Source organism: Oreochromis niloticus, linkage group LG10 (assembly GCF_001858045.2).
Source record: "Oreochromis niloticus isolate F11D_XX linkage group LG10, O_niloticus_UMD_NMBU, whole genome shotgun sequence".
Taxonomy (NCBI): Eukaryota; Metazoa; Chordata; class Actinopteri; order Cichliformes; family Cichlidae; genus Oreochromis; species Oreochromis niloticus.
In genome coordinates, this window is record NC_031975.2 from 18,312,257 (window position 1) to 18,338,654 (window position 26,398).

Below are 26,398 nucleotides of genomic sequence, written 5' to 3' on the forward strand. Positions count from 1 at the left end.
GGAGAAAATGCTTTATTGATGTCAGATGTCAGAGGAGTATGAGACTGCTTCAAACTGATAATAAGGCAAAGGTAACTTAAAATAACCTCTTGTTACAACCTAAACATGGAAAATGGAATTGCTCTTATTTAGTGATTTTTCTACCTGAGCACAGAAAGCTCTTTATTCGACATGTCTCACTCACACATTTTATTCTGCATCCTGGTGCACACTCACACTCACTCAGCCACCTGGTCAGCAGGGTATGCAGAAGAGCATCTCTAAACACACAACATGTTAAACCTTGAAGCAGATGGGTTACAGCAGCAGAAGACCACACCAGGTGCCACTCCCGTCATCTAAGAACAGGAAACTGAGGCTGCAGTGGACAACAGAAGACTGAGGAAAAGGCTGGATAATTAAGTTCAAAATGTGCTGTCAAACAACATGAAAGCATGGATCCATCCTCCCTTGTATGACTGAGCACACTTTGGGCTCATTTAAACACCAGAGTCTCCCAGAGTAGTGTTACTGTTTTCCATCCCTTTTTGACCTGCTTCTAGCAGGATAACACAGCATGATACAAACATCAAATCATCTCAAACGACTGTCTTGATCACAACTTAATATAAGTTCACTGTACTCAAATGTCCTCCACAGTCATCAGATGTCAAATAGACAGAGCACATATCGGATGTGGTGGGAAGGATTCTCATTGTGGACGTGCAGACGAAAAATCTGCAGCAACTGTGTGAAGCTGACATGTCAACATGGACCAAAATGTCTGAGGGATGTTTCCAGCACCTTGTTGAACCTGTGCAAAAAGAAGGACTTGGTTATTTGTCATGAATGACTCCCAAGGGTAATATTTCCAGACCATCTTATTTACAGAATTTCTAAATCTCTGAAACATTAATAATTTATTAAAAGTAGAAAACCGTTATTTTCCACAGTGAAAAAGTCCATTGAGACATTTCTATATAAATACAGAGAGAAGGAGATTTGTTTCATGTGCATAAGGGACATTTGTAATTTTTATTTATTTATTTGTTTGTTTGTTTGTTTATTTTATTTTGTTTATTTCTCTCTCTTTTTGGCTTATTATGGCATTGTGTGGTCCTGGTTCAGTTTGAAAGTCGACTGCAGGTCCAGCGGTGCACTACATCTCTGTGACACCTTCACTTAGTTTCCACTTGTTAAATTTGCAGACAAAATACAGAAACAGCATATCAAACATGCCTGCGGGTCACTAAAGTCAGATTTAACGTTTGGAAGTCTTTTCTGACAAATAACCATGTCCATGTTGACATATTTCGGTGTGGACTATGAACTGTAGGTGTGGACCAGAGAGCCGCGCTGAGGCTGAAAGCTAAGCCCAGCGGAGGGAGTGTGGGGCCCTCCCCCCCAGCGGGGGGTGGGATCTAACGGGGAAGGAGAGCTCTGTTTCTCCGCCAGTGTGACCCGTCCGGCTCCTCCGCAGCAGGTTATCTCACCATCGAGACGCTTCAGGATCTCCGGAATTTAACCGCACCTGATATTATAAAGGTAGGACTGAACAAAACCAGATCACAGGTGTTTTCGCTTTTTTAGTTCCTGACCTAACAGACAGAGAGCGACCCGCGGGAGCGATTTGTGAAGAGACAAAAAACAAATAAGACTAACAATAAAAACACGAACTTTAATCAGCCAGACGGACACATTAAGAAGATAATGTATCCTGTAAAGTTTGTGCAGAATAACCAACGTCATCCGTGAAGCATTTAACGTGAAACAGGATACCGGATGTTGTACGTGTAGTTTCTAATTACTGTACCTTTAAGTGTGAGCCAGCCGCTGTAGCCTAGTGTTTGTGATGGTTTCCCTTTTCTGTCATTATCACAGCATACAAGCATAGAAAGCATCAGGCTCCCTCCCTAAAAGCGATAATGGACAAATATTCCACTTGATCCAAGTTATCAGGAGCATATAATAACGTATGCATATGATTAAAAGTACAGAGAGCCAACACAACAACAGAAAAACGTACTTATATCATACTTAATTGCTAATATGCAAAACGATGATGTATCTTATCATTTCTGTCATTTTTATAATATAGTGGGTTTGTCTCAGGTTTTTGTTAGTTCACAGAAAATGTCCTACTTTATTTATTTATTTATTCATTCATTCATTCATTCATTTGTTTTACTGTGGACACATCGTTAAATTTAAAAAATATCTATAGTAGATAGTGAAAAAACTTTTTTCTGTCATTTAACTGTTTATATATTACTTAATTACTTTGCAGTATAAGTGGCTGTGGGGCAGGTCAATATCAGTGTATCAGTAACACAAACTGTAAAATATTTGAAATTACATTTGAAACTTTCCTAAATTTTACAAAGATGTTCAGTGAGCTGGACTGGAGTCTTGAGCAGGCTGATTTTGGCCCCCGGGCCTTAACAATCACAATTAAATATAACAGAAAATACTAATCTATCCTAACCTTTATAGCTTAAGTTACTAAACTACCACCAAAACCTCAAATGACATTATATAATTTAACAGTTCTTACTTTATAGAGGAGAGATCAATAAAACTAGGATAGTTATGGTTATAACAGATCAGATGGTATTTAGAAAGTTTACCATGTAATAGGAGACTTCAGGCAATCACAGGTGAATGATATAAGGTGGGGAATAGTTAATCAGAAGGTTTGACCTGAGAGAGACTGTTGGTCTTGTGGGAAGCAGAAAGTTGGGCTTATTTTTTAAAGTGTATGATGCACTTGCTCGTGCTTGGACTGGTGAGAAGAGAGCTGCAGTAGGAGTGTTGTGTATTTTTAAAGTTATCCACCTTTTCTTGATTTCTGTTTTCTGCAGCTTTGAGGAAATCTTTTTCATTTGGTCTCAAAAGATGTCCCGGGAGCAGCAAGCGGTGGCTCGTGCCAGGAAAGCCTTTGAAACAGGCAGGTCCAAATCTGTAGAGTACCGAATCAACCAGCTCAAGAGTCTGCAGCGGTTATTCAGCGAGAGACAGAAAGAGATTGCAGCTGCCATTAAGAAAGACCTCAATAAGGTGAGTAATGAGTACAAAACACATAGACTCCTGTCTGTGTTTTTACAGACTGGCTTCCGATGTTTCCCATTTTATTTCTTAGGTAAGCACAAAAGCTCCCGGAAAGCACATCCACTGCCAAGGCCAAGGCACATCTCGCAATTCTAAACAAAGTCATCTGGACCCAATTAAATCCTGAATTTTTTTGTCTGTGTCATTAATGCCTTGGTAGTTTTGCACACTTGTGCTGACACACAAGCAGTCTGACATAGAAAGAGCTGAATGGGATCCTTTCTTTCCTCTGGAAATCTGATTGCTATAAATAAATATATATGTATAGGACTGCTCTGTTAAGAAATATGAATAGAAGTATTAAGGTGGTCAGATCATAAAACCTATGAAATGTTCATAAATCACTAGATAAATATGAGATGGGTTCAAAATAGTTTCCTTTTATGGAAGTCTACAGAAACTGAAGAGTATCCACCATAAGGAGATCCTATGTTCATCTTCTTCTTCCTCAGACCGAGGTTGGGGCGCAGTTTTATGAGACTCTGGGTCTGGAGGGTGAGATCAGCCTCTTCATTAAGAATCTGAAGGAGTGGGCAGCCCCTCGGCATGTGAAGAAGAACCTGCTGACCATGTCTGACACCGTCTACATCCATCCAGAGCCGCTGGGGGTGGTGCTGGTCATCGGGGCCTGGAACTACCCCTGGGCTGTGACCATCCGGCCGCTCATTGGAGCCATTGCTGCCGGTACTGTACCATACTGAGTGTTTGGGGTGGATGAAAGGGCAGAGTGTGATGTAATGAGGTCAGCATTCATATTTTTGTGCCTGAGTAGCGCTTACATCTGTAACATCTTTTATGATAAGAATACCACGGGCAATTTGTGTCCTTGTGGCCACTTACTCAAGTGCAGAATTGCATAAAATAGCATAAAAGTCAAATTATATAAAGCATTTGCATTTATATATAATAATAATTATTGTGTACATATTAAATAATAACTGAAAACAAAGTTACCTATATAATTAAGTATCGGTGTAAACTTTTATATCACCAAATTCTCAATTTAAAATATACAATTTACTTACAGTTTGTGGTGCCTGCTCCTTTAAGCACACAGCCTTATTAGCTCTGATATTGTAGCATTTTGCAATGCAGAGTAAAATCAGAGCCTATGTAAATGTCTTTGGATATGTTAGCAACAGACAGCAAAGACCACAACATTTCCGCCTAAGATTTGGAAATCAAGGCATGTATTCAGTTCTTTTCTATTCGTCTGTTTTTCAGGCCAGTTCTTTTCTTTTGTCCCGTGATCACAACCGCTCAAGTTCCCCTTTCTATCCAGCCACTGCCAAGCGTTCTCTTTCAGCTTGTGATAAGTAGGTCGAAGGCCACTCTGTGAACTCTATACTGCAATAATGAGAGCAGAAGTTTTAGGAACAGCAAAAGATTCATTGTGTGTGTCCTTGTACGTAGGTATTTACTCATCAGATGCTGGGATCATGTTTTTTTCTGTTCTGGGGTGATGTGTGTGCACTTTCTCATACATTATCTTCATACATGATCTTTCAGCTCCAGTGAGCGAGCTCTGGAAACTCTTTTCTGTGTAAAAAGCTCAGCCTGAGTGGTCAAACTGTGCGACTCAGCTTTAATCACGATGTCATGAAGAGGTTTCTTGTGACTACACAGCATGACACTGCAGTATTTGTGGTTGTCCAGTGATAGCTTTGCATATTAGTGCTTGCACGTAGGCGGCTCATTTGTATTTCATTTGGATAAATCCAGTTTAGTGTCAAATACTGAAAAAGTGTACTGTAGTCAGTGCAATTGTGCAGCACTTTGTGTCACCATTTAATATTCTGTGATTGCTGGCACAACATGGACTTTGCTCTTTGCACTAGCAATATCAGATATTACACAGATGCTCGTATCAGCTCAGTGGGTCAGAAGTCTTTTCTTCTGATTATTTTCAGGCCAAAGGCAACTGTCAGTTCAACAAAACTGTTGAAGAATTATGCATTTAAAATATAACACATTCATTTTCTTCAGTGTATTGTAATAATGTAATAAAGCACTGATGTGCGTAATATTTTTTCATTGTGATTGGTTAATATTTACAGTCACAATTTCAGGTTAAAATAGTAAGTTAACATTTTCTGTCTGGGCAGCCACAGCCTGAATGTGTGTGTTTGAATGGGTGAATGAGGCTAGTTGTATAAAAGTGCTTTGAGCGCTAGAAAAGAGCAGAAAAGCAGGATATAAGTGTCATTTATTTCCAGGTAGTAAAAATAATCCAATTAATCTCAGTAAAACAGAGACCCATAAACAACGTATGTACTATATGTAATAGGCTGATAATTCATGATATATACCATCATATAAAAACTCTGATTTATATAATAATACTTGTTCAACTGAATCAATTAGATTTGCATTTCATGTGTCAGTGATCCTCAAGGTTATTATAGTTAACTAAAAATAAAAATAAAAAGTAGACTTGAAGAAAGGTTAAAAACAACCGAAACAATTGTGGCTAATGTGAAAAATGAATTAAAGTAAAATAAAAATATAGATAATAAGTTAATATCCTTAGCTTTAGACATTGTTATCTGTTAAAATTTGCTATTATAACTTAGCTGTGGAGGTTTTGATGGACATGTTAATTGAGACATGGATGTTTAAAAGAGTGAGAATCAATAGCTTTAAAAAAGTTGTGTTTCTTGGAATGCTTGTTCTAATTTTCCATAATCTTGCCTCTGTCATGTGTCCTCCACACAATAAAAGACTAAAACTGACGCTGAAACTAACAAAAACTAAAGTGAAACTACTGAAAACGTTTTCAAGCAATAAAAGTTAAAGTGAAACGAGCAGCAGTACTTTAGAAACTAACTGAAACTAAACAGAATTAAAAACAAAAAGTCACAGTGAAATAAAATAAAAACTAAATTATAAGAACTCTGGTGATCACCAATAAAAAAGCACAAAGGTGCAGCTGAGGCTGCCAGCACAGACAAAGGTGAACGTCTGGGGGTAGGCGTGTGATCTCAGCTGTCTTAGTGGAGATAATGATCCATAAATGTAAGATAATGATGCCAAATGCCTGCACACAAAGAAAACTGGAATTTTTTGGACTTTAGGCCATGATCTGCATTCTGCTGAATAGCTATCCATCCACAGGCTGTGTTTTTAGATCACAAATGAATAATAACATTAGCACATTTCATACTAAATGTGTCAGGATAAAAATGGACAAACATCATCAAAGAAAATGATTGAAAATAGTTGTTAGATAAAGACAATATTGAGCTGCCGTTCTCTTCTACCTGTGCAGGTAATGCAGCTGTGGTGAAGCCCTCTGAGGTTTGTGTGCACACTTCAAAAGTCATGGAGGACCTTCTGCCGATTTACATTGACAAAGTAAGGACAGGTCACATGACAGCAGCCTCACGTCCAGCCAAACAAGGCTCTGTTATTAGCTGCTTAACCTTTACAAATTGCATCTGTGCTTACACTTATAGTTTTATGCTGTGTCATATAAAAACAAACTGTGAAATGTTTCTCATGAAAACACAAGATGTCAGGGAAACTGTGTTTACTATATAAACATGATGGGGGTAGTCGAGCAGACAAAAGCTTTTGACTTGTGCTGTATTTGTTTTTTTATAATCAGCTTCATTTATCTCTATTTATTCTGCAAATGATCTAAAGAAGAAAACTGCCTTGCATCTCAAATTGTTTAAATTGCAGAGACGTGTTGTTTCCGGACCTTTTGTGATACCTGCGTGTATGTTTTCTTTTGTGTGTCAGGAGCTTTACCCTGTTGTAACTGGAGGAGTGCCGGAGACCCAGGAGCTGCTACGCCAGAAATTTGATCATATCTTCTACACCGGCAACAGCACGGTGGGAAAAGTGATCATGGAAGCTGCCGCTAAACACCTGACACCAGTTACCCTGGAGCTTGGCGGGAAGAGCCCCTGCTACATCGACAAGAACTGTGACATAAGCATAGCCTGCAGGTGAAAGCAGTGCTCAGTGTTATTTGTCTTCATGTTACAATTTTAATTTCTTTTTTCTTTCTTACATACAGTCACTCAGAATCTTAATATTTCCATTAAGGGTGTCTGAATACGCTGGGTAGCTTTGCATGATCACAGTTTAAGACAGCCTTTATGTTAGCCTTGTGGCCGTTGGTTCATTATCTGTCATTATCAGTTTAAGCTTCTCTTCTTTCAACCACCCTGCCTTAAAGTCAGCTTTTTTGTGGTTGGCTCCACCTCATAAACAAACAGCGGGTGGGAGGAGCTGTTGTGCTCAAATTCAGAACTGTGTACCCTAAATGAGCATAATAAATATATTTACTCTCTCTGATGTTAAGAGGAATCTAAAGCATGGGCTTTAGAATACTTGCAACCTTAGGCCATATTTAATATTAGCATCCACCTTTGTTCTGAGTGTTGGTCCATCCAGTGAGTGCTGTCAAAGGATATGCAGCTGTGGTCAGATGTTTACATACACTAGTCGTGGACATGGATGTCATAGTAAGTTGGGGCTTTTAATGATTTTAATGATTCTGAATTTTCTCTAATCCACACAAGGTCAAAAGTATACATACACACCATCAGTAATATTAAGTGTGTCCAAGCAAGTCGCACCTTGCTAAGATACACTGCTGGTGGTCATGAGTAAGTTTCTGGCATTTGACCAACTTTTGTAGCAGAATTGGTAGAGTTAAATTAAATAACTTGGTTTCCTTGCCAACACATGGGTTTTAAGAGTAATCCACAAATTTGCAATAGGGTCGAGGTCGGGGCTTTGGGAAAGCCATTCTATAACCTTAATGTTAGCCTAAGTTATCCATTCCAAAGATAGTTTTTGATGTGTGTTTGGGATCATTGTCCAGGTGGAACACCAAATAAAAGCAGCTGATTTAATGTAAAGTTGAAGAATATGGAGATAGTCCTCCTTCATTATTTCATCCACTTTGTACAGTGTACTGGTACCACAACTCCAGAACATGATGCTACCACCACCATGCTTGACAGTTGTTACAGTTTGAAAGCCTCACCTTTATTCCTCCAAACATACCACTTGTCATTGTGACAAAACAGCTTCAATCTTTGTCTCTTTTAAAATAGCAAAAAGACTATTTTAAATCCAGTCACCGGTAACACTTCCTCTGCTCTGTAGGCGTATCACGTGGGGGAAGTACAGTAACTGTGGTCAGACCTGCATTGCCCCAGACTACATCCTGTGTGAGCCCAGCATCCAGAACCGGGTCATTGAAGAGGTCAAGAAGTGTATTAAGGTACTGAAGACTGAAAAAAACACAACTTTGAGTTGAGAATTTTAAAACTAAGGAAAAAAATATAGTCCTTTATTTCAATACAAACCTCAAAGAAATGTTTATACTTCAAAGATTCATTATCAAGGTAGCAACACAGTATATTGGGGGTGGGGGGACTTTCATGTGTTTGTCCATTAATTCACTGGTTTTTAAAATAATTTCTGTAGGAGTTCTACACAGACAACCCAAAGACGTGCCCGGACTATGGTCGCATCATCAACCAGCGCCATTTCAAGAGGGTCATGGCCATGTTAGAAGACAGCAACATCGCTGTAGGAGGGGAAAATGATGAGTCAGACTGCTACATAGGTAACAATTAATTCATTTTTAAAATATAAAAGTCATTATTGTGTTTATTTTCTCAGGCCTTGACAGCTGCACCTTCTTCCTTTTTGGCTTTAGTATAAGAGACTCCATTTAGCAGCTTATATCATTTCCAACCCTGGCTTCTCTCTGTTGGTTTTTATTTTAAGATTTTACTAACCCCTTGCTTGGGTATAAATGTATAACAAAATGTATAACCCTATACAAGCCAGTTCACATCCTTAGATACAGGTGTGGGTCTGTGGCTCAGACAGAAACAGAAACATATATCATTTCTCTGACATTTCTCCAAGCTCTCTTCCCTTTCCTGTTCTTTTGTTATATTAAAATGGGCTCCAGCTGTCCTCCATTTATGGTGTTCATTGGCGTTCAGAGCACGGGCTGATAGCCTTTTTTTGACACAGTGTAAAGTAAAGTTGAGATTATTTCAACTCAGCTAACTAAATGTGAACTTGCACATACTTACACCACCCACAAAGAGGTTACATTTTGTCATAAAACATGTAAACAACCTGGATCAACCTTACTGAGGAGCTCAGCCTTGCAAAATCTTTTTTTGGTAACTTTAACTGTTGTTTACTGTTAGTTTTTCATGTTTTTATTCACAATTATTCATCTAAATTTTTTGCATTTTTGTTGTTGTTGATACTTTCACTTTAATTTTGCCTTCTATCTCTTGTTATTTTGCTTTTTGTTATGATTTAGCATCTGAATATCCTGCTTTTGCCTTTCTATTAAAGCGGTATACAAATGAAGTTATTATAACTTAACCAATATATCAGTGAGGCTGATATGTTAGCTGTTTGCCAATCTACTGATATTGTCATTTATGACTTCCCCAAAATAAAAAATTTTTAAAAAGTAGACAAGCGATTGGAGAAACACCCCTCAGATATGACAAGGGTGCTGATGTTGCATAGCTTGTCCACCAGAGGGCACTCTGATCTGACCAGAGCATAAACAAGTATTCCACGACTGCTTGTGACAGTAAAACAAGTTCATTTTTAAAATACAATGCGATATTATCTTGTTACAGACAGATAAATAACCACAATAACAAATGTTAGTGAAATCTGTTTATGTTCCATGTGTCTGGAAGAAAAAACATATCAGCTGATACACCAGATTTTTAAATGTACAAATTTCAATACTAGTATCAATATTAAAACTTCTATATTGGTCGGGCTGTAGTTATTATTATAATTTGGAAAGGTATAAATGAGAATGTAGTTGAGGTGCCTTATTTGAATACCAAACACATAAATAGGATGGTGTTTAGCGTTATATTTCATAGCAAAATTCATAAAAGATAGTGACATGGATGACACAAAATAAGGAACTTTTATTTTAAGAAACAAACAGGGTGAAACCAAAAGAACAGCAAAGGCAAGAAAGTCCAAAAAGTACAAGAGGAAAACAATCAAAAATGCCAAAACTCCACAATGAGAAACAAGTAAATGGGAAACGTGAGGATATAATTTCAGGGACCATATACAGAGTCAATACTCAATAGCAGGAAGATAAGGGGAAAATAACAATAGAAATTACAATGAAGACAAATGTTGATAGCCTTTAAACTAAAATATGAATCAAACAGAAATGGGCCAAAGAACAACTCAGACAGATAAACCAAAATATCTGAAAGGAGAACCTTCAGGAACAAGACGAAGTCATGCAGTGTTTCTGTGATGTGCTTAGCTCCAACAGTTCTACGGGATGTGAAGCCAGAGGCAAAGGTAATGCAGGAGGAGATTTTTGGACCTCTACTTCCTATCTTACCAGTCAGCGGCCTGGACGAAGCCATCAAGCTGATCAATAAGGGAGAGAAACCTCTGGCTCTCTATGTGTTTTCACCAGATAACAAGGTATCTATCAGCAGTCAACACAGCAAAGCAGTTAACACGTGGAAACCAGCGTTTAAGTCGAGACTTATAGTCGGTGTTTTTTGTTTTCTCTTCTCTGTAAAGGTGATAGAGAGAATGAGAGATGAGACTTCGAGTGGAGGATTCCTGGCCAATGACTGCCTCGTGCACTATTCTGTCAGCGCGTTGCCATTTGGAGGAGTGGGTGAGTAGAGAAACTGCAAATGGAGCCCTTTTTAACCCCTTAATGACTTTACTCTCTATATTACTGGTTTATTATGTTGATTAAAAGTGGTCAAAACTGATGCCAACATCTGTGTATGTACCATGTGCAGGAAACAGTGGAATAGGCTGCTACCACGGCAAGTTCAGCTTTGACCGACTGAGCCACCTGCGTGGTTGTCTGGTCAAAAAGCTGAAAATGGAGGGGGTGAACGACATGCGCTACCCGCCGCACACATTGAAGAAACTGGGCTGGGCGCGCTTCTTCATCCTCAATACCGTAGATGTGGGCTGGGTGGGACGGATGGCGCTCCTAGCTGCTCTGGTTGTGGTGGCTGCTGCTGTGATTCAGGTGAGTTGAAAAGAAAGAAAGGAATAACTGACATGAGCAGTATCAGTGGACGAGCTTCCCAGCTAGCTGCAATGTTCCAAGAGGAGCAGAGAAACCTAAACCTTTCTGTAGCTGAACACATCCTTTGAGTGTCACACAGTGCACATGTGCATTACTGAGTGGGACAAAAAAGAGCGATCGCATTACTCCAGTGTTGGCAGACTTGCACCTGCTCTCTGCGCATCACAGAATCCAGCATGAAGTGCGCTATTGTATTTAAAGCTTTAAATGGCCTTGCACCTGCGTTTGTGGTAGAGACTTATGCTGTGTCCATACTCTCTCTCAACATCATTAACCCTGTAGAGCCTGAACCATGCAATGACTGATGGACAATTGTAAGTTTTTGTTTTTAAAGTTTCAAAAAGTTTTTTGAAAAAAATGTTTATTGAATCTTCTGACAGTTAAAAAGTAAACATTAATTTCCATATATGAGTTGTCATTTTGCTCACAGTGGCACTCCATGTGTCTGACTGCATACATCGGTTTTTTCAGCTTTACAGGGTTAAGGTTTACTTCCTAATCACTCTAGAGTCTAGACCATCACAGAGTCAAAGCATATTACATGCTTGCACCAAGACGCTGATCTACAAGTGACTTCAGAAATGCGTCACCTACGTCTGTCTATAAATCTAAGCTAAAGACATGATGCTTTTTGTTATTTTATGTAATCAGTGTGAATGTGTGTAGCATGAATTTTTACCTTTTATGTTTATTTCTTATTGTATATCACTTTTTAAAACATGCTATAGTATAGAAATATAAAGTATTTCCAGTCATCCAGCACAATGGGAGCTGAACCATCCAAGTCCCCCGTCCACACAGCCACAAGCTCAACTTTGGTCTTTCCATCTACATTCAAAGGCCTAATGAAAAGCTCCTTCTGGGTGAAGACAGATTTAGGGTTAAGGGTTACATAACCACCAGCTGGCTTGTCATACTGTAGGCATGCCCAGTTTTGTTTCAGTGCTTTCAAGCAGATTTAATTTATTCAGGTTTTGAGCTGTTTAGTGCTCGGTCCTGTGGAAGTGGTGGTGGTGGTTCAGCCTTTTATTCCTCCAAAAGTTCAAATATTAATCAGTGATTCTGAGGCAGATTTGATGATAAATGGTCGTCTGTGATCGATTGGCAAGCTGTCCATGTATAGGCAGCGAATCCACGACGCACATGAAAACAGAGTTGAATGATCCAAAACTACACAGGCCAATAAACAGAACAACGCAACAATGACAAAACTTTCTTGTATCTGAAAAAAAAAAAAACATTCCCACTCAGTAACAGCTGCACAGTTGTAAGTAAACAACCCGGGGCTCTTTGGTTCAGTAAACAATGCTATCCAGTGAATGTGGCAGATACAGCCTGACTCACACACGGAGATCTGGATGTGGAAAAGGTCAAATGGCAACAAAGATGCAGAATGGTTTTCTTTCTTCTTCTTCTTCTTCTTTTTTTGTTTCACAATACAAATTCCTAACAGTATTTCTGTTGTTTTTATTCAGTATTCACATATATAAATGTTGAATGTGTGACATTTACTTTTTTTGCACTGTGGCATTTTTCTGTTCTGTTCTGTCTACTCCTTTTTACGGTGGCCCTGAGAGGCCAAACGGACTGCAACTTAAGAAAACACCAGCAATAAGAAAAACGTTGCAAAAGCACACAAAACACAACGGAAATAGGAAAAAACAAAACAGAAATAGGAAAAACGACAACAGAAATTAAAATAAAAAAAATAAACAGATTGCCAAAAGCACAAGGGAAGTGTTTCTGGGGAGACAATAACCCGACGGACCAGTTGCAGGAACCAAATTATGCTAAGAATTGCGCTGGGAGACACTTAAAAGAAGTGGAGGATCTATCAGTTTTGTGAGGAAAGAAAAGATGAGAGGTAAGTGTGTTAACCTGACTATTAGCCTAAAAATCCGTCATCAGTATTATATGAATCATGATAAAACACACCTAGCATGTTTTGGGTTCCTGCAACTGGTCCGTCGGGTTATTGTCTCCCCAGAAACACTTCCCTTGTGCTTTTGGAAATCTGTTTTTTACTATTTCAGTTTTCATTTTTCCCATTTCTGTTTTGTTTTTTCCTATTTCCGTTGTCGTTTTTTGTTCGTTGTGTTTTGTGTGCTTTTGCAGCGTTTGTATTGCTGGTGTTTTCTTAAGTTGCAGTTCATCTGGCCTCTCAGGGCCACCGTACCTTTTGCCATCTGCAGTCTGCAGACTAGTTTTTACCCTAACCTTCCTACTGAGTAACAACACAGGATTCAAATAGAGATAGAAACACTATTTCAAATAGAAATAGTGTTAAAACACTTCCTTACAGCTGCATCACAGCTTACCTCTGAGACACCCATCAGTCATTTTAAAAGCATTATGAATGCAGAGCAAATGTTTAGAAAAACCTCCGGTTGAGTCTTCTGTTTGTGTCTTTTCTTTTACAGAATTACCTCCTTTGAAGCCGTTCTGCTGTTTCCTTTCTCGTCTGGGCCACAGAAGAGGAACAAGGAGGATTCATTTGTTTGTGCATGAACAAGATAACAATGTTGTGTTGTTTCAGGATGGCCGTTTTCCATTTCACATTTCAGTGAAGTTTCATGGAGCTCACTGAGAGCCATTTATTTTAATGAAGATAATTATTTATTCTCATCTATGCAAGAATCACTACGTTCCATTATTTCATCACCACATTTTTTAATACTTTTTAAAAAAAATATGATTTAGTTTTTTTTTAAATGAAGTAATAGTGTAAGTGTAGCGGTATTGCATGATTCAAAGTATGATGTCCATTTATTCTACCTTACATTTAAAAACAAAACATGTTTACATGAAGGGCCATAAGATGAAGTTCATTTTAATTATGGAAAAACGATTTTTTTTATCATTATTATTATTATTATGTAGGAGCTACCTGTAGGGTATTTTTAGCTTGTTGTTTCAGTAATGGATCCGCCATTAATCTGACAATCAGCCCGAATGCACTTGATTTCAGCCCGGAGTAGTTTCAGGCTGTGTTTGGCAGGCATGAAGACAATCCGTCCAGTCTGTGAGATTTCAGTGTTTGTTTTCAGCTCATCCGAATCACGTAGGTTCATGTGAAGGAAGTTTTTAATGATTTTTTATGACCAAATGTAAAACATTTAAGTGACCAAGTGTAGTTGTTTCTAAATATTTGCTTATATCGCACCACTTAAATTTATAAACAACAATTAAAGAAATATATATGCATTTCTATTTTAATATTCAACTAAATAAATTGCTACATGTATCAGTTTGAAATTGAAGTTATTTTTATTCTGTATTTTACAAGCTTATGCTGCGTAATACAGAGTTGATATTCATCAGCTCTCCTCTGTGAGTTAGAAATAGAGTCGCAGTTCAGCCTCATACGTTGTTAAATTAACTGTTAAAGGCCATGAAAAAACTTTTTACATAAGTGGGTCAAGAACTTATGAACGGTGTTGCTTAAAGTCAAATTTCAATAAATTTGAAGATTTTATTATCTGCAATACATGATAACGTTTAAAAGATTCAGAAAATTCAGAGTTCAGTTCTTGTGATCTTTGGGACCAGAAACCACACTCAGCCTTCGCTGGTGCACAAAAGCTTGTTCTGACACAGAGAACTGGAAAACTGTTCTGACGTTAATGATGCTGCACTGCTAACTTCCATAGACTTCCATAGACACTAACACTAACCGGACACTTTATTAGGTACACCCTACTATGTGAAAGATAGAAGACAAGCACGCAATTTAGGAAAAATGCTGCCAATTTTAAATTTGAAAAATAGCAAAGCAAAAGCTCCAAGCTTAATTTTAAAGTTTTTCCAAATAAACGCATCCACTTTATTATGCCCGCTAACGTATTATAGAAAAAGGAAATGAGATGTAAATAATGACATTTTGTCCTGTGAGTTAAAATACTTGTTTGTTCCTTTCAGTAAAAGCCTGGTGCAAAATATAGTTTAAGTGATACAGTGTAAGTTCAGTCAGTGAAACTGCAGCAGGAGCTTCTCAGTGTTTGTTCTGCTGTGTCGAGTTAAAAATAAAAAACAAGGAACAGCTGAAATCATTTTCTACATTTTGCCACCAGGTGTCTGCCTCTCTCGTTTTACACAACTTAAAATTAGGAACGTTTGCACCAAGACCCCCCATCCTGTTTAGAATAACTTCCACACACACACAAACACGCCATAATCACCTCCCTCCCACCTTCAAAGGTGACTGAGTTGGTGTGTGAAGGCAGCTGAAATTTAGTCTATGAGGAGCTTCGCCTGACTTCATCATGGGTTTTTCTCTCTACCTCCTGACTCTGCATCTTCTCCTTTCCCGCTGCACAGGTAGGGGACTCACACATAATATACACAGTATAACAGCATTTAAGCTAAATGCAGAAACTATGATGGGCTTCAGTTTTCTGCACCGATTTTTTTTGTTATTTGAACTTGTTCTTGTTTAAGTCAAAAGGGTGGATATGACGATAAAACATCTGCAGCCACACTTGATTAAACATGCTGTAATTTGTGGGAAGACAAGTGTCGTTAGATTATTAAGAATCAAAGCAGCAACACAACTATCTAAAACATATATTGAATTTTCTTGCTACTTCTTCATGAATGTTTAAATATTAACTGGAAAGATCACGAGCTGAACTGCAAACAGCAATGATTTGTATTACTAATTAATAGGCTCATTAGTTTTTATATCTGATTAAATGACAAAGACCTGCAAAACATAGTGGAAAAAAGTGGATTAGAGGCAACATCAGATGTCTTTTTCTGTTGAAAAATAAGTCCAAGACTCAAAAACAGTTCATCTAGATCATGAAAGCAGTAGAAAAGCAACCAATTCTCCCATTTGGGGATGTGCAAATCTCACGTCTGTGAGTTTGTCATTTTCCTAAAGTTTACTTAAAAAATTAATTGATTTTGAAAGTTTGCCGGGGAGCAGGTTTTTTGGCTTGCAGCTCACAAGAGTCACAAGAATAGAGCCATAAAAATCAAAAAATCAGTGTCTGCTTTGCAGCAATATCTTTCTCCAGTTTAAGAACACCTGCCACAAAAAACTCATCGCTACCAAAAAGAACAAGTTGCAGAAAAAACTCTAAGTGTCCTGAGCTACAGTCCTACAGAGGAACTTTGGGCCATTCTTATAGCTTGAACTGAACATAGCTTCAGGTTTGTGGTCCCGCTGCATCTTTTCAATCGGGTTGAGCACCCTGATGTTTCCTTTTCACCCATTCTGTTGTAGATTTGCTGCTGTGCAATTCCAATTCAATTCACGATTTCAGTCAAGCTTCAGCCAGTAGAGCGATGGCTCCTCACGTATACAGAGGAGTTCATGTTGACTCATTCACTACAAGGTGCCAAAGTTCTGTGGCTCCAAATCAATCACTTATCATCACCCCTACACCACCTCACCTGAAGCTGGTATTAGGTGTTTCTGTTTCTGCCAAACATAGCCAAAAATCTCCACTGTGGTCTCCTCTGTCTAAAGGACATTGCTCCAGATGTCTTGTGGTTTCTGGTTACTGTAATGAACTTTAACATTTAGCCGAGGCCTGGAGTCTGAGATGTAGCGCTTGGATGTTTTTGCAGTTTCTCTGAGCGCTGCACAGTCTGACATCTAAAATTTGCTGGGACGTCCACTGCTGGAAAGATTGTGACATCGTGTTAACACACACCCGAGTGCTCCAGATCAGCAAACTGCCAAAACATCTGCTTTTACACAGGTGCTCACTCTTTATTAAGTGCAACCGATCAGCAGCACCTGCTGTTACTTACCTTCTTAATTTCTGTCAATGCAGTAAGAGTTTAATTATTTTCTCACAGGGATAAGCTCCAAGTTTAGGCTACATGGAGCCACTCTGAAAGCTCAGATGGTGAACTGTAGAAGATATTGTCAGTATAAGGAAAGTAAAACAGGGAATTTAGCAAGGTAATCACTGCATAGACTTCACTCTGACTTTTCCCCGCTGCTCAGTCTCACACAGGTGAATGAGCCAGGTGGTGTAAAGCCAGCCTCCAGCTGTGTATTGTTCTCAGTTGGTGAGAACCGCTGTCCCCTTTTCAAAGGACGGCATTGTGGGAGTCAGCGGGGCTAATCTGTGTTCCTATATTAGCTAAATGGTTCTCTATAGCGGCTTTCATTCCCACTGCAGAGTCAAGCACCGGACTTTCATTCACATCAGAAACACAATACACAACCACGGCACAACTCTAATAACGTCATCAGCACCTGCTGAATGAACACGCTTAATGCAGCGGTGCAGAGGCAGTTAAGGAGTCGGATAAAGCCACTTTGCACTGAAAGCAATCAGTGTAATAACAACCAGCTGACCTGGGTGATTAAAATCCGCCTGCATCTCTTCCCCTCACTGTCACACACAGACACATTTTCCACCATTTAAACTGAGTAAAATATGTTTAAAAACTAAATGTAAGCTGCTAGTTTATTTTATTGTAAGACCTTAGGTCAGTATATTTTTATACTGCTCTCTTGTTCTGTCACAGCTTTTGTTGTTCTTGTAAACAAAGGAAATAAGGTTGGGGATCTATGAATTTGACTGTGACCACATTTTTTGGATGTCTTTTTAACTTTTTGCAGAGGTAGGTTTTGTGCAACTTTTTCATAGAGCACTGAGCTCAGCAGTCTGACTAAATTTGCAGGGAGGCAGGGTGATTCATTGTAATAAATCAATAAATTGTAAGGATCAGTAATTTGTAATCACACATCATGTTACTACATTCTGTCTGTACTTTATCAGATAACATATTAATGGACACAGCATATTTTTAACACACTGAGCACATGTGCCATGTGAAGACTAATAATATGTCAGCTGCAAAGTTCAGGTGCAGAGGACAAACACATGAGCAGATCAGCTAGTTGCTGACTAAGAAAAAAATAAACGCTGTGTGTAATAGAGCGTGAACTTAATTAATATTCATTTATTAACTGCAGGGAGACTGTTGGCCTGGCACAGCGCAACACCGTCCCGAACATAAATATAAGCGCTGTGTACACTGCAGGTTATATCTGTGTGTCTGTTTGTGTGTGTTTCTGGGTCTAATCTGAGTGTTTTACTTTTTCTCCAGCTAACTGGTGTTATCAAAACCAGAATGCCTGTGATGAACCATGCAGAGGTAAGACTAGAAAGAAAGGAACCTCCAAAATTTTAGAGGAAAATCCAAAAAGTGTCAAAGAACCTGCAAGTCAAGGATGTAAACCACTGCGATATGAACATTTCTTTAACCTTAGCACAGAAGTAACCATTTATTTTATTATTGGGCTTAACCACAGAGGTTCTCACTGGCCTCCAAAAATCTGTTTGGTTAAACCTCATCAGTTTCAGAATAAAGTTATTGCATTTAACTTAAACTAAAACTAGATGTTGAAAATATAAAAACTAAATGGAACGATTCGTATAGAGCACTTTTCTACTCTCTCGGAGTATTCAAAGCACTCTATACAACATGCCACATTCACCCAATCACACAAGCACTTTCTCTAAACTTAGTGCTGTCTAACCACACTCATATTCCGATGGATGCATCGGAGAACAACTTGGGGTTAGTATCTTGCCCAAGGATATTTGGCATGGAGGAGCCAGGGATCGAACCACCAACCTTCTGATCAGTAGGTGATCTATCTGCCCTACCTCCTGAGCTACAGCCACCGGATGAAACACTGGACTTTTGAAAAATGAAAAAGATTTTCTGAACTTGGAAAACTATAGTTGAATGAATCGAGAATGACTCAGAGATCAAACCTTCACCAGAGCAGCTCACTTTCTGAGCAGTATTTACTTTTAAAGGAATAGTCATTTATTTTATATATAAATATATATTTGTCCTGTTGAAACCCATTTTAATATATTTGACATAATTCTGAGTATAGTTAATTTGAGTGTTTATTTATGTGGCTATAATACATATGTGGCATTCATTCAAGTTTTGGAACACAAATTTATGTTAAAATATTACTTATTCAGAAACATTGCACATGTATTAAAATTGTTTTAACTGTAATAACCTGTTAGTGTACTATACACAAAGTCACAAACTACACTCAAAGCATATCGCATGCCAAAAAGTTCTTGTCATAGTTTCTAAGTTGGAAGGTATTTTGTTAGTTTTCTACCAACAAATCATTGAAGGTGTTTATTATTAAGGGGAAAAAATCCAAACCTATGTGAAAAAGCGATTGCCCCCTAAGCCTAATAAGTGGTTGGAACAACCTGAGTAGCAGCAGCTGCAGTCAAGAGTTTGCAATAACTGGCAATGAGTCTTTTACAGCACTGTGGAGGAATTTTGGCCCACTCATCTTCGCAGAATTGCTGTAATTCAGCCACATTGGAGGGTTTTCGGACATAAACCACCTTTTTAAGGTCGTACCACAGCATCTCAGTTGGATTCAGGTCAGAACTTTTACTAGGCCACTCTAAAGTCTTCCATTTGTTTTTCTTAAGCCATTCAGAGGTGGACTTGCTTTTGTGTTTTGGATCATTGTCCTGCTGCAGAACCCAAGTGTGCTTCAGCTTGAGGTCATGGACAGATGGCCGGACATTCTCCTTCATGTTTTGATAGACAGCAGAATTCATGGTTCCATTTACCACAGCAAGTCTTCCAGGTCCTGAGACAGCAAAACAGCCCCAGACCATTACACTACCATCATATTTTGCTGTTGGTATGATGTTCCTTTTCTGAAATGCTGTGTTACTTCTACGTCAAAAGTACCGGGATACACACGTTCCAAAAAGTTCAACTTTTGTCTCGTCAGTCCACATTTTCCCAGATGTCAAGGGGATCGAAAAAATGTTTTTTACCCAGTGTGAGACGAGGCTTTGTGTTCTTCTTGGTCAGCAGTGGTCTTCTCGAACTCCCCTGTGGATTCCATTTGTGCCCAGTCTCTTTCTTATTATTGAATCATGAACTCTGACCTTAACTGAGGCAGGTGAAGCCTGCAATCCTTTAAAGTTGTTCTTTTGTGCCCTCTTGGAGTAATTTTGGTCAGCTGGCCATTCCTGGGAAGGTTCACCATTGTTCCAAGTCTTCTCCTCTTGTGTATAATGACTCTTCATCAGTGCCAAAGTCTTAGAAATGGCCTTTTAACCCTTTCCAAACTGATAGATGTCAGTGACTTTCTTTCTCAGGTGTTTCTTTAGATCGTGACATGATGTGTTACTTTTTAAGATCTTTTAGCCTGCTTCACTTTGTCAGAAAGGTTCTATTTAAGTGGTTTCTTGATTAAACAGGTCTGCCAGTAATCAGGCCTAGGTGTGTCTGGTAAAAGTGAACTCAGCTTTCCAAAACATGTAGTTTATCACATTTAATTTGTGATTTAACAAGAGGGGCAATTACTTTTTCACACAGGACCAGGTAGGTTTAGGTTAGTTCACCCTTTCTCCCTCAATCAAAAAAATCATAATTTAAAAAGTGCATTTTGTATTTACTCGCGTTATCTTTGTCTAATATATAAATTTCTTTGATCATCTGAAACATGTAAGTGTGACAAATATGCAAAACACTAGGAAACAATAAAGGGGGCAAACAGTTTTTTAAAACACTGTTCCTTAAATATAATAATACTTAAAAAAGACTAAAACTAAAAACTGAAACTATTAACAAACTAAAATAAAACTAAACATCTTCAGACAAACTGAAACAAGGATACCCACTCTGGAGACCAGCTAAAACTAAACTGCAAAAGAAAAAGTAAAAAATTAAATAAAAATACAAAATTATAATAACCTTGCTACCAGTCCAATTGAGTCTGACCTGCAGGTCTTTGCTGTGTTCCCCCGAAACCCCCCCCCCCCCCCCCCGTCTACTCTTCGCTGTTCAGCTGATGAACAAAGGCAAAAAAGCCCCAAAATAAGTCTTTAAAAAATACAATATGTAAGAGTTTACATAAATAGGCAGGCATCCTGTCTTTTCAACCAGCATGGGTGGGGGAGGCAGTCTTCATGGACTCTCTGAGAGGCAGCACTCTGGTCAGTGAAGCCTAAAATCTGATGATGCTGTTGCTTTTCCTGTTTGTGTCGTTTAGACCCCAACCACTGGGCTACTCAATTCCCTAAATGTGGAGGGTTACGCCAGTCACCGATTAACATTGTGACCAGCAAAGTCCACATCGACATCGCCCTGTCACCTTTCAACTTCATTGGCCACACCGACACAATCAACATGACAGTGGAAAACAAAGGGCACTCTGGTAATGGAGAGCCGATCTTATCCAGTCTGACACACAGAGCGTGTTTTTTCCCTCAACGACCAAATATTTTCAACATGTTTACATAAAAATAACTATTAAAGTAACATAATACCTTTGCTCAGTGACAATTTCTCGCCCCTGCAGCCCACTTTGCTTTGCCGCCGTCTGTTCGATTCATTGGGGGAGCTCTGCCAGGTCACTACAGAGCCGCCCAATTTCACCTCCACTGGGGAGGGAATGGGAGACCAGGATCAGAGCACACCATTGACGGAGAGAGATTCCCCATGGAGGTAAAGGAGTCATTATTAAAGTTATAAAAGATTTGAATAGAGATCAATAATTTTGTTCGCACATGGATTTGGTTTTCTGACATCAAAAATGTTCAAGCATGGCAGTTCTGTAAGTGTGAATAATTCCATGTTTTATTCCCATAAATCTGCTCAGTAAGGCTAACAGATACACCACAATGACACAGGAGGGTCATTAATAATATTTTATTAATATTGTTATATCCATTGTTGAAAAAAAATATGTGACTGATCTGATCTCTGAAAGCAGAAAGGGCCCTTGATGCAGTACAGTACTCTTTTCTTTATACAGATGCACATAGTCCACATTAAGGAGCCGTACAGCTCTCTGGCAGAGGCCGAACATGACACAGCAGGTATAGCTCTGCTCGCCTTCCTGTTTGAGGTAATACACTGTGATCTTTTCACCTTCTTAATAAAATGTTAAGACGTGACTTGCGCCATAGTATTGATGGTATCTTTCCAGGAAACAGCGGACGATCATCCTCATTTGGACACAGTAATAGATGCGCTGGGCCGAGTACAAAACAACGGTATATATGCTGTTAATTTGCAACTTTCACCACTTACAAAGAAATGAACAGTCTCTAATTTTTATGGCAATTCAATTTTAATATTGATTTCCAAGTCACTGAGTGAAATAAGTATTTGATCCCTAAGTAAAACTCCTGTAGTTAGTCACCATGACTGCACACATTGCAGGAGGGACTTGGGCCCACTCCTCTTTATACTGACTCTATAAATCTTTTAGGTTTCTTGGCTGCTGCTTGGCAGCCATGCTGCTCCCTGCTCCCTCCACAGATTTCCAGTCAGATTGAGGTCTGGAGAATGACTAGGCATCTCCATAACCTAAATGTACTCATTTATTGCCTTGTTTTATTGCGCTTAGCAAAAAAACAGCCACAAAGCATAATGTTTCCACTACCATGCTTGACTGTAGGGAGGGTGATCTTTGGGTCAGCATTTCCTTTCCTCCAATCACAGTGGGCTGAGCTGATGCTAAAGAGCTTGATTTGGGTTTCATCTGACCACAGCACTTTCTCCCAAGCCTCCTGTAATCATTTAGATGCCCAGTTACAAACTAAAGACAGGCCTGTATTCAATTCAATTCAATTTTATTTATATAGCGCCAAATCACAACAACAGTCGCCTCAAGGCGCCTGTACATGTAGCTTCTTGAGTAGGGGGACCTAGCAGGCACAGTAAGACTTCAGTCCATGCCTTCAGCTATTTAAAGAGCTCCTCCTGTGTAGTTTTGTGCTGATCCACCACCCTTTCCATTATCATGAGGCATGAGGCCGTGCATGGCACTTCAGACCAAGGGCAACTGTTGATCATTTAGTGTGTCTTCCATTACCGTACAGTTGTCCCTTTCTCACCGAGCTTCTTGCTGATGGTCTCATGGTCCATTCCAGTGTTGTGCAACTCTACAATCTCTTCCTTGATGTCCTTTGACAGCTCTTTGTTTGGAAGAAACTGATTTCTGTGGACAGGTGTGCTTTATAAATATAACCAGTTGAAGAGTATCTGCAATTAATTGATTGATTGTAATCTGTCTTCCCATCTGTGGTTTGCAGGAGATCAAATACTTAAATTCAATAAGTCAGTTTATTGCTTTCATGTAATAATTTTTTTCAGGATTTTTGGTGGATAAGCTGTTTCTCTCCATTAAAATAAAGTGAGGAGGTGATTCAGATTGGGATCAAATAATTGTTTCCCACATCAGGGCACAATGAGCTTTATTCAGTCCTGACTTTGCTTCTTTCTTTGTCACATGAAGGCAGCATCACAGTGATCCCAAACTTTAGACTCAGTGACATTATCCCAGCTGCAAAGGACCTACAAGGTTACTACCGCTACGTGGGCTCCATGACAACGCCGGGATGTGAGCAGGCAGTTGCCTGGACAGTGTTTCACAGGAAGCTGGCCATCAGTAGTCGACAGGTGAGCAAGAATAAATAAGTGAAAGAGATAAAAGGCTCAGAGCTTTCGGTTGTATTTCATCCATAAACCTGTGAACCTCCAAACGGACATTTCTTTACTCTTTCACAATGTAAACAAAAACAGCACATTTGAAGAAGTTATGGAGATGTTATATCCAATGCAAAATAAAACTATTAAAACTACATAGCAGAAAATGCCTGGGGGAAGAAAAAAACTTTTCAGAAACACTTTGCATTTAAGAGGTCAAGACCGACAACAACTTTCCTTCTTTAAACAACTCTTCATCTCCTCAAACACATTTTTCCCTCTCCACTTCACAGCTGGATGCGATAGTTAAGCAGTGTCGCTTTTGGACAGGGCAGCCCATGACTGACATTTTCAGACCTACGCAGCCGCTGGATGGCAGGATTGTGTACTCCTCAAAGTCGGGTACAGCTCAGACAACTGCGACACATTTTTGGTGTCTGTTTTTATCATTTGTGACTGTTACGCTGGGTCTGGCACACTGAACGAGCGGCAAGAAATGGGCATAGTCTTCAAGTCTGAACAGTGAAACCAACGCACAAAGTCTTAAATCTGCATTTTTTCTAATGGCCAGCAGGGAGTGAGTTCTCAAAGTCTGATTGTATATATAGTTCTGTGAAAAAGTATTTGCCCCCTCCCCCCTTTATAACCCTTTCCTTGGGTTATAACTTCAGTAAACATTTTCTTGATGAATCTTAGTCACATGATAAAGCATGATGTATCGTTAGTAAGTAATGGTCCCTTTTTTAGTTAAACAGAAGATAAGTACATAGAGCTAGATACACACAGCTCAGCCTTCCTCTGTAGATCAGAGGGTATGCAAAAATTAGAGATGCAAAGAAATTGTTTTTTAAAAATGCCACTGCTTCCTTTAGAGGAACTGGTCTCAGTCTCCAAACTAATTCGGTAGTGGTGTGAAAATGATCCAGGCAAGTTTTGACTAAAATGTGAGTGCACTCTGCTCCTGTAGCCTGATGTCCCAGCTATGGTGGAGCATGCAAAGAGTGGCAGCTTCCACAGTAATACTAGTTAAAACAGCTAGCTGGGCGTGTTTCATAAATGCAAACATATATGTGCTATTTAAGAAGACCTTCTTCCTATATTTACTTTCTTCCTCCCCACCTTAGACATATCTGAGCTACATGAACGTTTTCTGGTGATTTGAAGGGATGCATGGTGATTCTTTGGGATTTTTCTCTTTGTGGAAAGAAACTGAAACAAAGAAAAACAAACCAATCAACTGATTCAGACCAAATTAAAACTTTGAAACCATAAAACAGCACCATCTTCATCTCAAACAGAAATTTGTATGATGATCAAATTTAATTAGGACATTCAATTAAGTTCAGTTTTATTTATATGGCGACAAATCACAACAACATCACAGCAGTTGCCTCAAGGCGCTTATATAAAGATGTCACACTGGCAGCGTTATTCTTTCTTTAACTTTGCCATCTTAAGCATGTAAGCATGCTGACTTCAGCTGAAGTCACCCAGCCGCTAACATGGCAGTAGATTTGAATTTGAAAGTATTACTAACTGTAATTATGTCAGTATTTCTGACCTAGGAAACAGAAATCCAACATAGTATGTGTGTGAGCTTTAGTAACCTGCAGCACTTAGGGCTTTAGAGACCTTTTTTTTCATGGGGGGAGGTCAGTTTTTAATATTCATGTTTTAATGCTTTATATTAACACTTATTTTCTCCTAGATATTTTTGTGGACAAAAGTAATAAACAGATATATAGAATTAGAGGTTTAACATATTTTTCAAAACATGAGAGACTCTTAAAATATTAACCTTTATTCTACTATTTTTGTTATTGCTTTTCATGTATATATATTTGTATCTTTGTTGTTTAGAGAGTTTAACAAAGTATTTGGTAATTAAGGCATCTCATAAATGTACCCATTTTAATTAAGATCTAAACTCCAGCAATCCTCCAGCAATCCAACGAGCAGGGATAGCTCAGTAGGTTGAGTGGACGCCCCATGATCGGAAGGTCGGGGGTTTGAATCCACTGAACGGCTACCCTGAGGTACCACTAAGCAAGGTACTGTCCCTACAAACTGCTCCCTGGTGCGCCTGCTTAGTGGCTTCACTGAGTGAATGGGTCAAATGCAGAGAGAGTAATTTCCCCACGGGGATCAATAAAGTATACATTATTATTATTAATCCTCTGCCAGAGTAATAATTTGTTCTTGACTTCTTATGATGTGCAAAATCCACATCTGTATATGATGAACAGTCATGAAAAACATGCTGGGTGAAAATATAAAGCCAAAACTTCACAGTCAGTAAACTAACAGCTGACGTCAGTGGATTTATCTGAACCCTTAAGGTACTGTGAGTGAGACTGATTTTACCAATTTGGATTTCTACTGATTCAATTAGATCAGTTTAAAATTAATGAAACTGACTGTTTTAAGCACCATGGGAATAAATCTGCCTTGCAGTTCATTCTGCCCTGGTCAATTGTGTTTATCATAGCTGACTGTTAGTAACTTTGTTCCTATACAACAGGAAACCATGCTTGCATTACATGACTTCACTGGTTAACGGCCACACTGGAGCATTTAAATAAACAGGATTTGATTGGCTGACAGCTGCACTGGCACTTCAGAGTTTCTCTCAATTGTCAGCGCAGGTGTGAATCCTGCCTAAACCTGCCATAAAGTAATGTTGGATCCACTTATGTGACATAAATAAATACACGTTCTTGTCTGTGCAGTAAAATAGGC

General features: G+C 38.9%; 2 protein-coding genes and 1 long non-coding RNA gene across 4 annotated transcripts; 2 read left to right on the top strand and 1 right to left on the bottom strand.

The window, feature by feature from the left end:
- Positions 1-1,366: 1,366 nt before the first annotated feature.
- Positions 1,367-14,268, top strand: aldh3a2b (aldehyde dehydrogenase 3 family, member A2b). 2 transcript variants are annotated; one of them, XM_013272448.3, is made up of 11 exons: positions 1,367-1,524; positions 2,841-3,036; positions 3,540-3,771; positions 6,356-6,441; positions 6,832-7,040; positions 8,212-8,329; positions 8,536-8,677; positions 10,391-10,557; positions 10,660-10,759; positions 10,890-11,128; positions 13,609-14,268. In XM_013272448.3, exons 2-11 carry the CDS (start codon positions 2,875-2,877, stop codon positions 13,621-13,623), a joined length of 1,470 nt encoding a protein of 489 aa, XP_013127902.1. In that variant the 5' UTR covers positions 1,367-1,524; positions 2,841-2,874; the 3' UTR covers positions 13,624-14,268. The 2 variants fall into 2 exon arrangements, with proteins under 2 accessions (XP_013127902.1, XP_003447017.1); XM_003446969.5 differs by having other exon boundaries at positions 1,392-1,524; positions 2,875-3,036.
- LOC112848001 (uncharacterized) lies at positions 3,452-6,347 on the bottom strand. Its single transcript, XR_003221863.1, has 2 exons — positions 4,113-6,347; positions 3,452-3,784 (listed from the first exon to the last, which is right to left on the bottom strand). It is a non-coding gene; the product is annotated as an uncharacterized LOC112848001 (long non-coding RNA).
- A 302-nt stretch (positions 14,269-14,570) lies between the features above and the next one.
- ca4c (carbonic anhydrase IV c) lies at positions 14,571-26,387 on the top strand. Its single transcript, XM_005452652.4, has 8 exons — positions 14,571-15,505; positions 18,263-18,310; positions 21,216-21,380; positions 21,525-21,670; positions 21,981-22,073; positions 22,155-22,221; positions 23,469-23,632; positions 23,953-26,387. Exons 1-8 carry the CDS (start codon positions 15,451-15,453, stop codon positions 24,139-24,141), a joined length of 927 nt encoding a protein of 308 aa, XP_005452709.1. The 5' UTR covers positions 14,571-15,450; the 3' UTR covers positions 24,142-26,387.
- The last annotated feature ends 11 nt before the right edge of the window (positions 26,388-26,398 follow it).

Coding starts and splice junctions, on each gene's coding strand:
- aldh3a2b (XM_013272448.3), top strand. CDS start 2,875: ATGTCCCGGGAGCAGCAAGCGGTGGCTCGTGCCAGGAAAGCCTTTGAA. Junction 6,442..6,831: donor TGCCGATTTACATTGACAAA/GTAAGGACAGGT, acceptor TTTGTGTGTCAG/GAGCTTTACCCTGTTGTAAC. Junction 10,760..10,889: donor GTTGCCATTTGGAGGAGTGG/GTGAGTAGAGAA, acceptor TACCATGTGCAG/GAAACAGTGGAATAGGCTGC.
- ca4c (XM_005452652.4), top strand. CDS start 15,451: ATGGGTTTTTCTCTCTACCTCCTGACTCTGCATCTTCTCCTTTCCCGC. Junction 22,074..22,154: donor TGCTCGCCTTCCTGTTTGAG/GTAATACACTGT, acceptor GTATCTTTCCAG/GAAACAGCGGACGATCATCC. Junction 22,222..23,468: donor GGGCCGAGTACAAAACAACG/GTATATATGCTG, acceptor TGTCACATGAAG/GCAGCATCACAGTGATCCCA.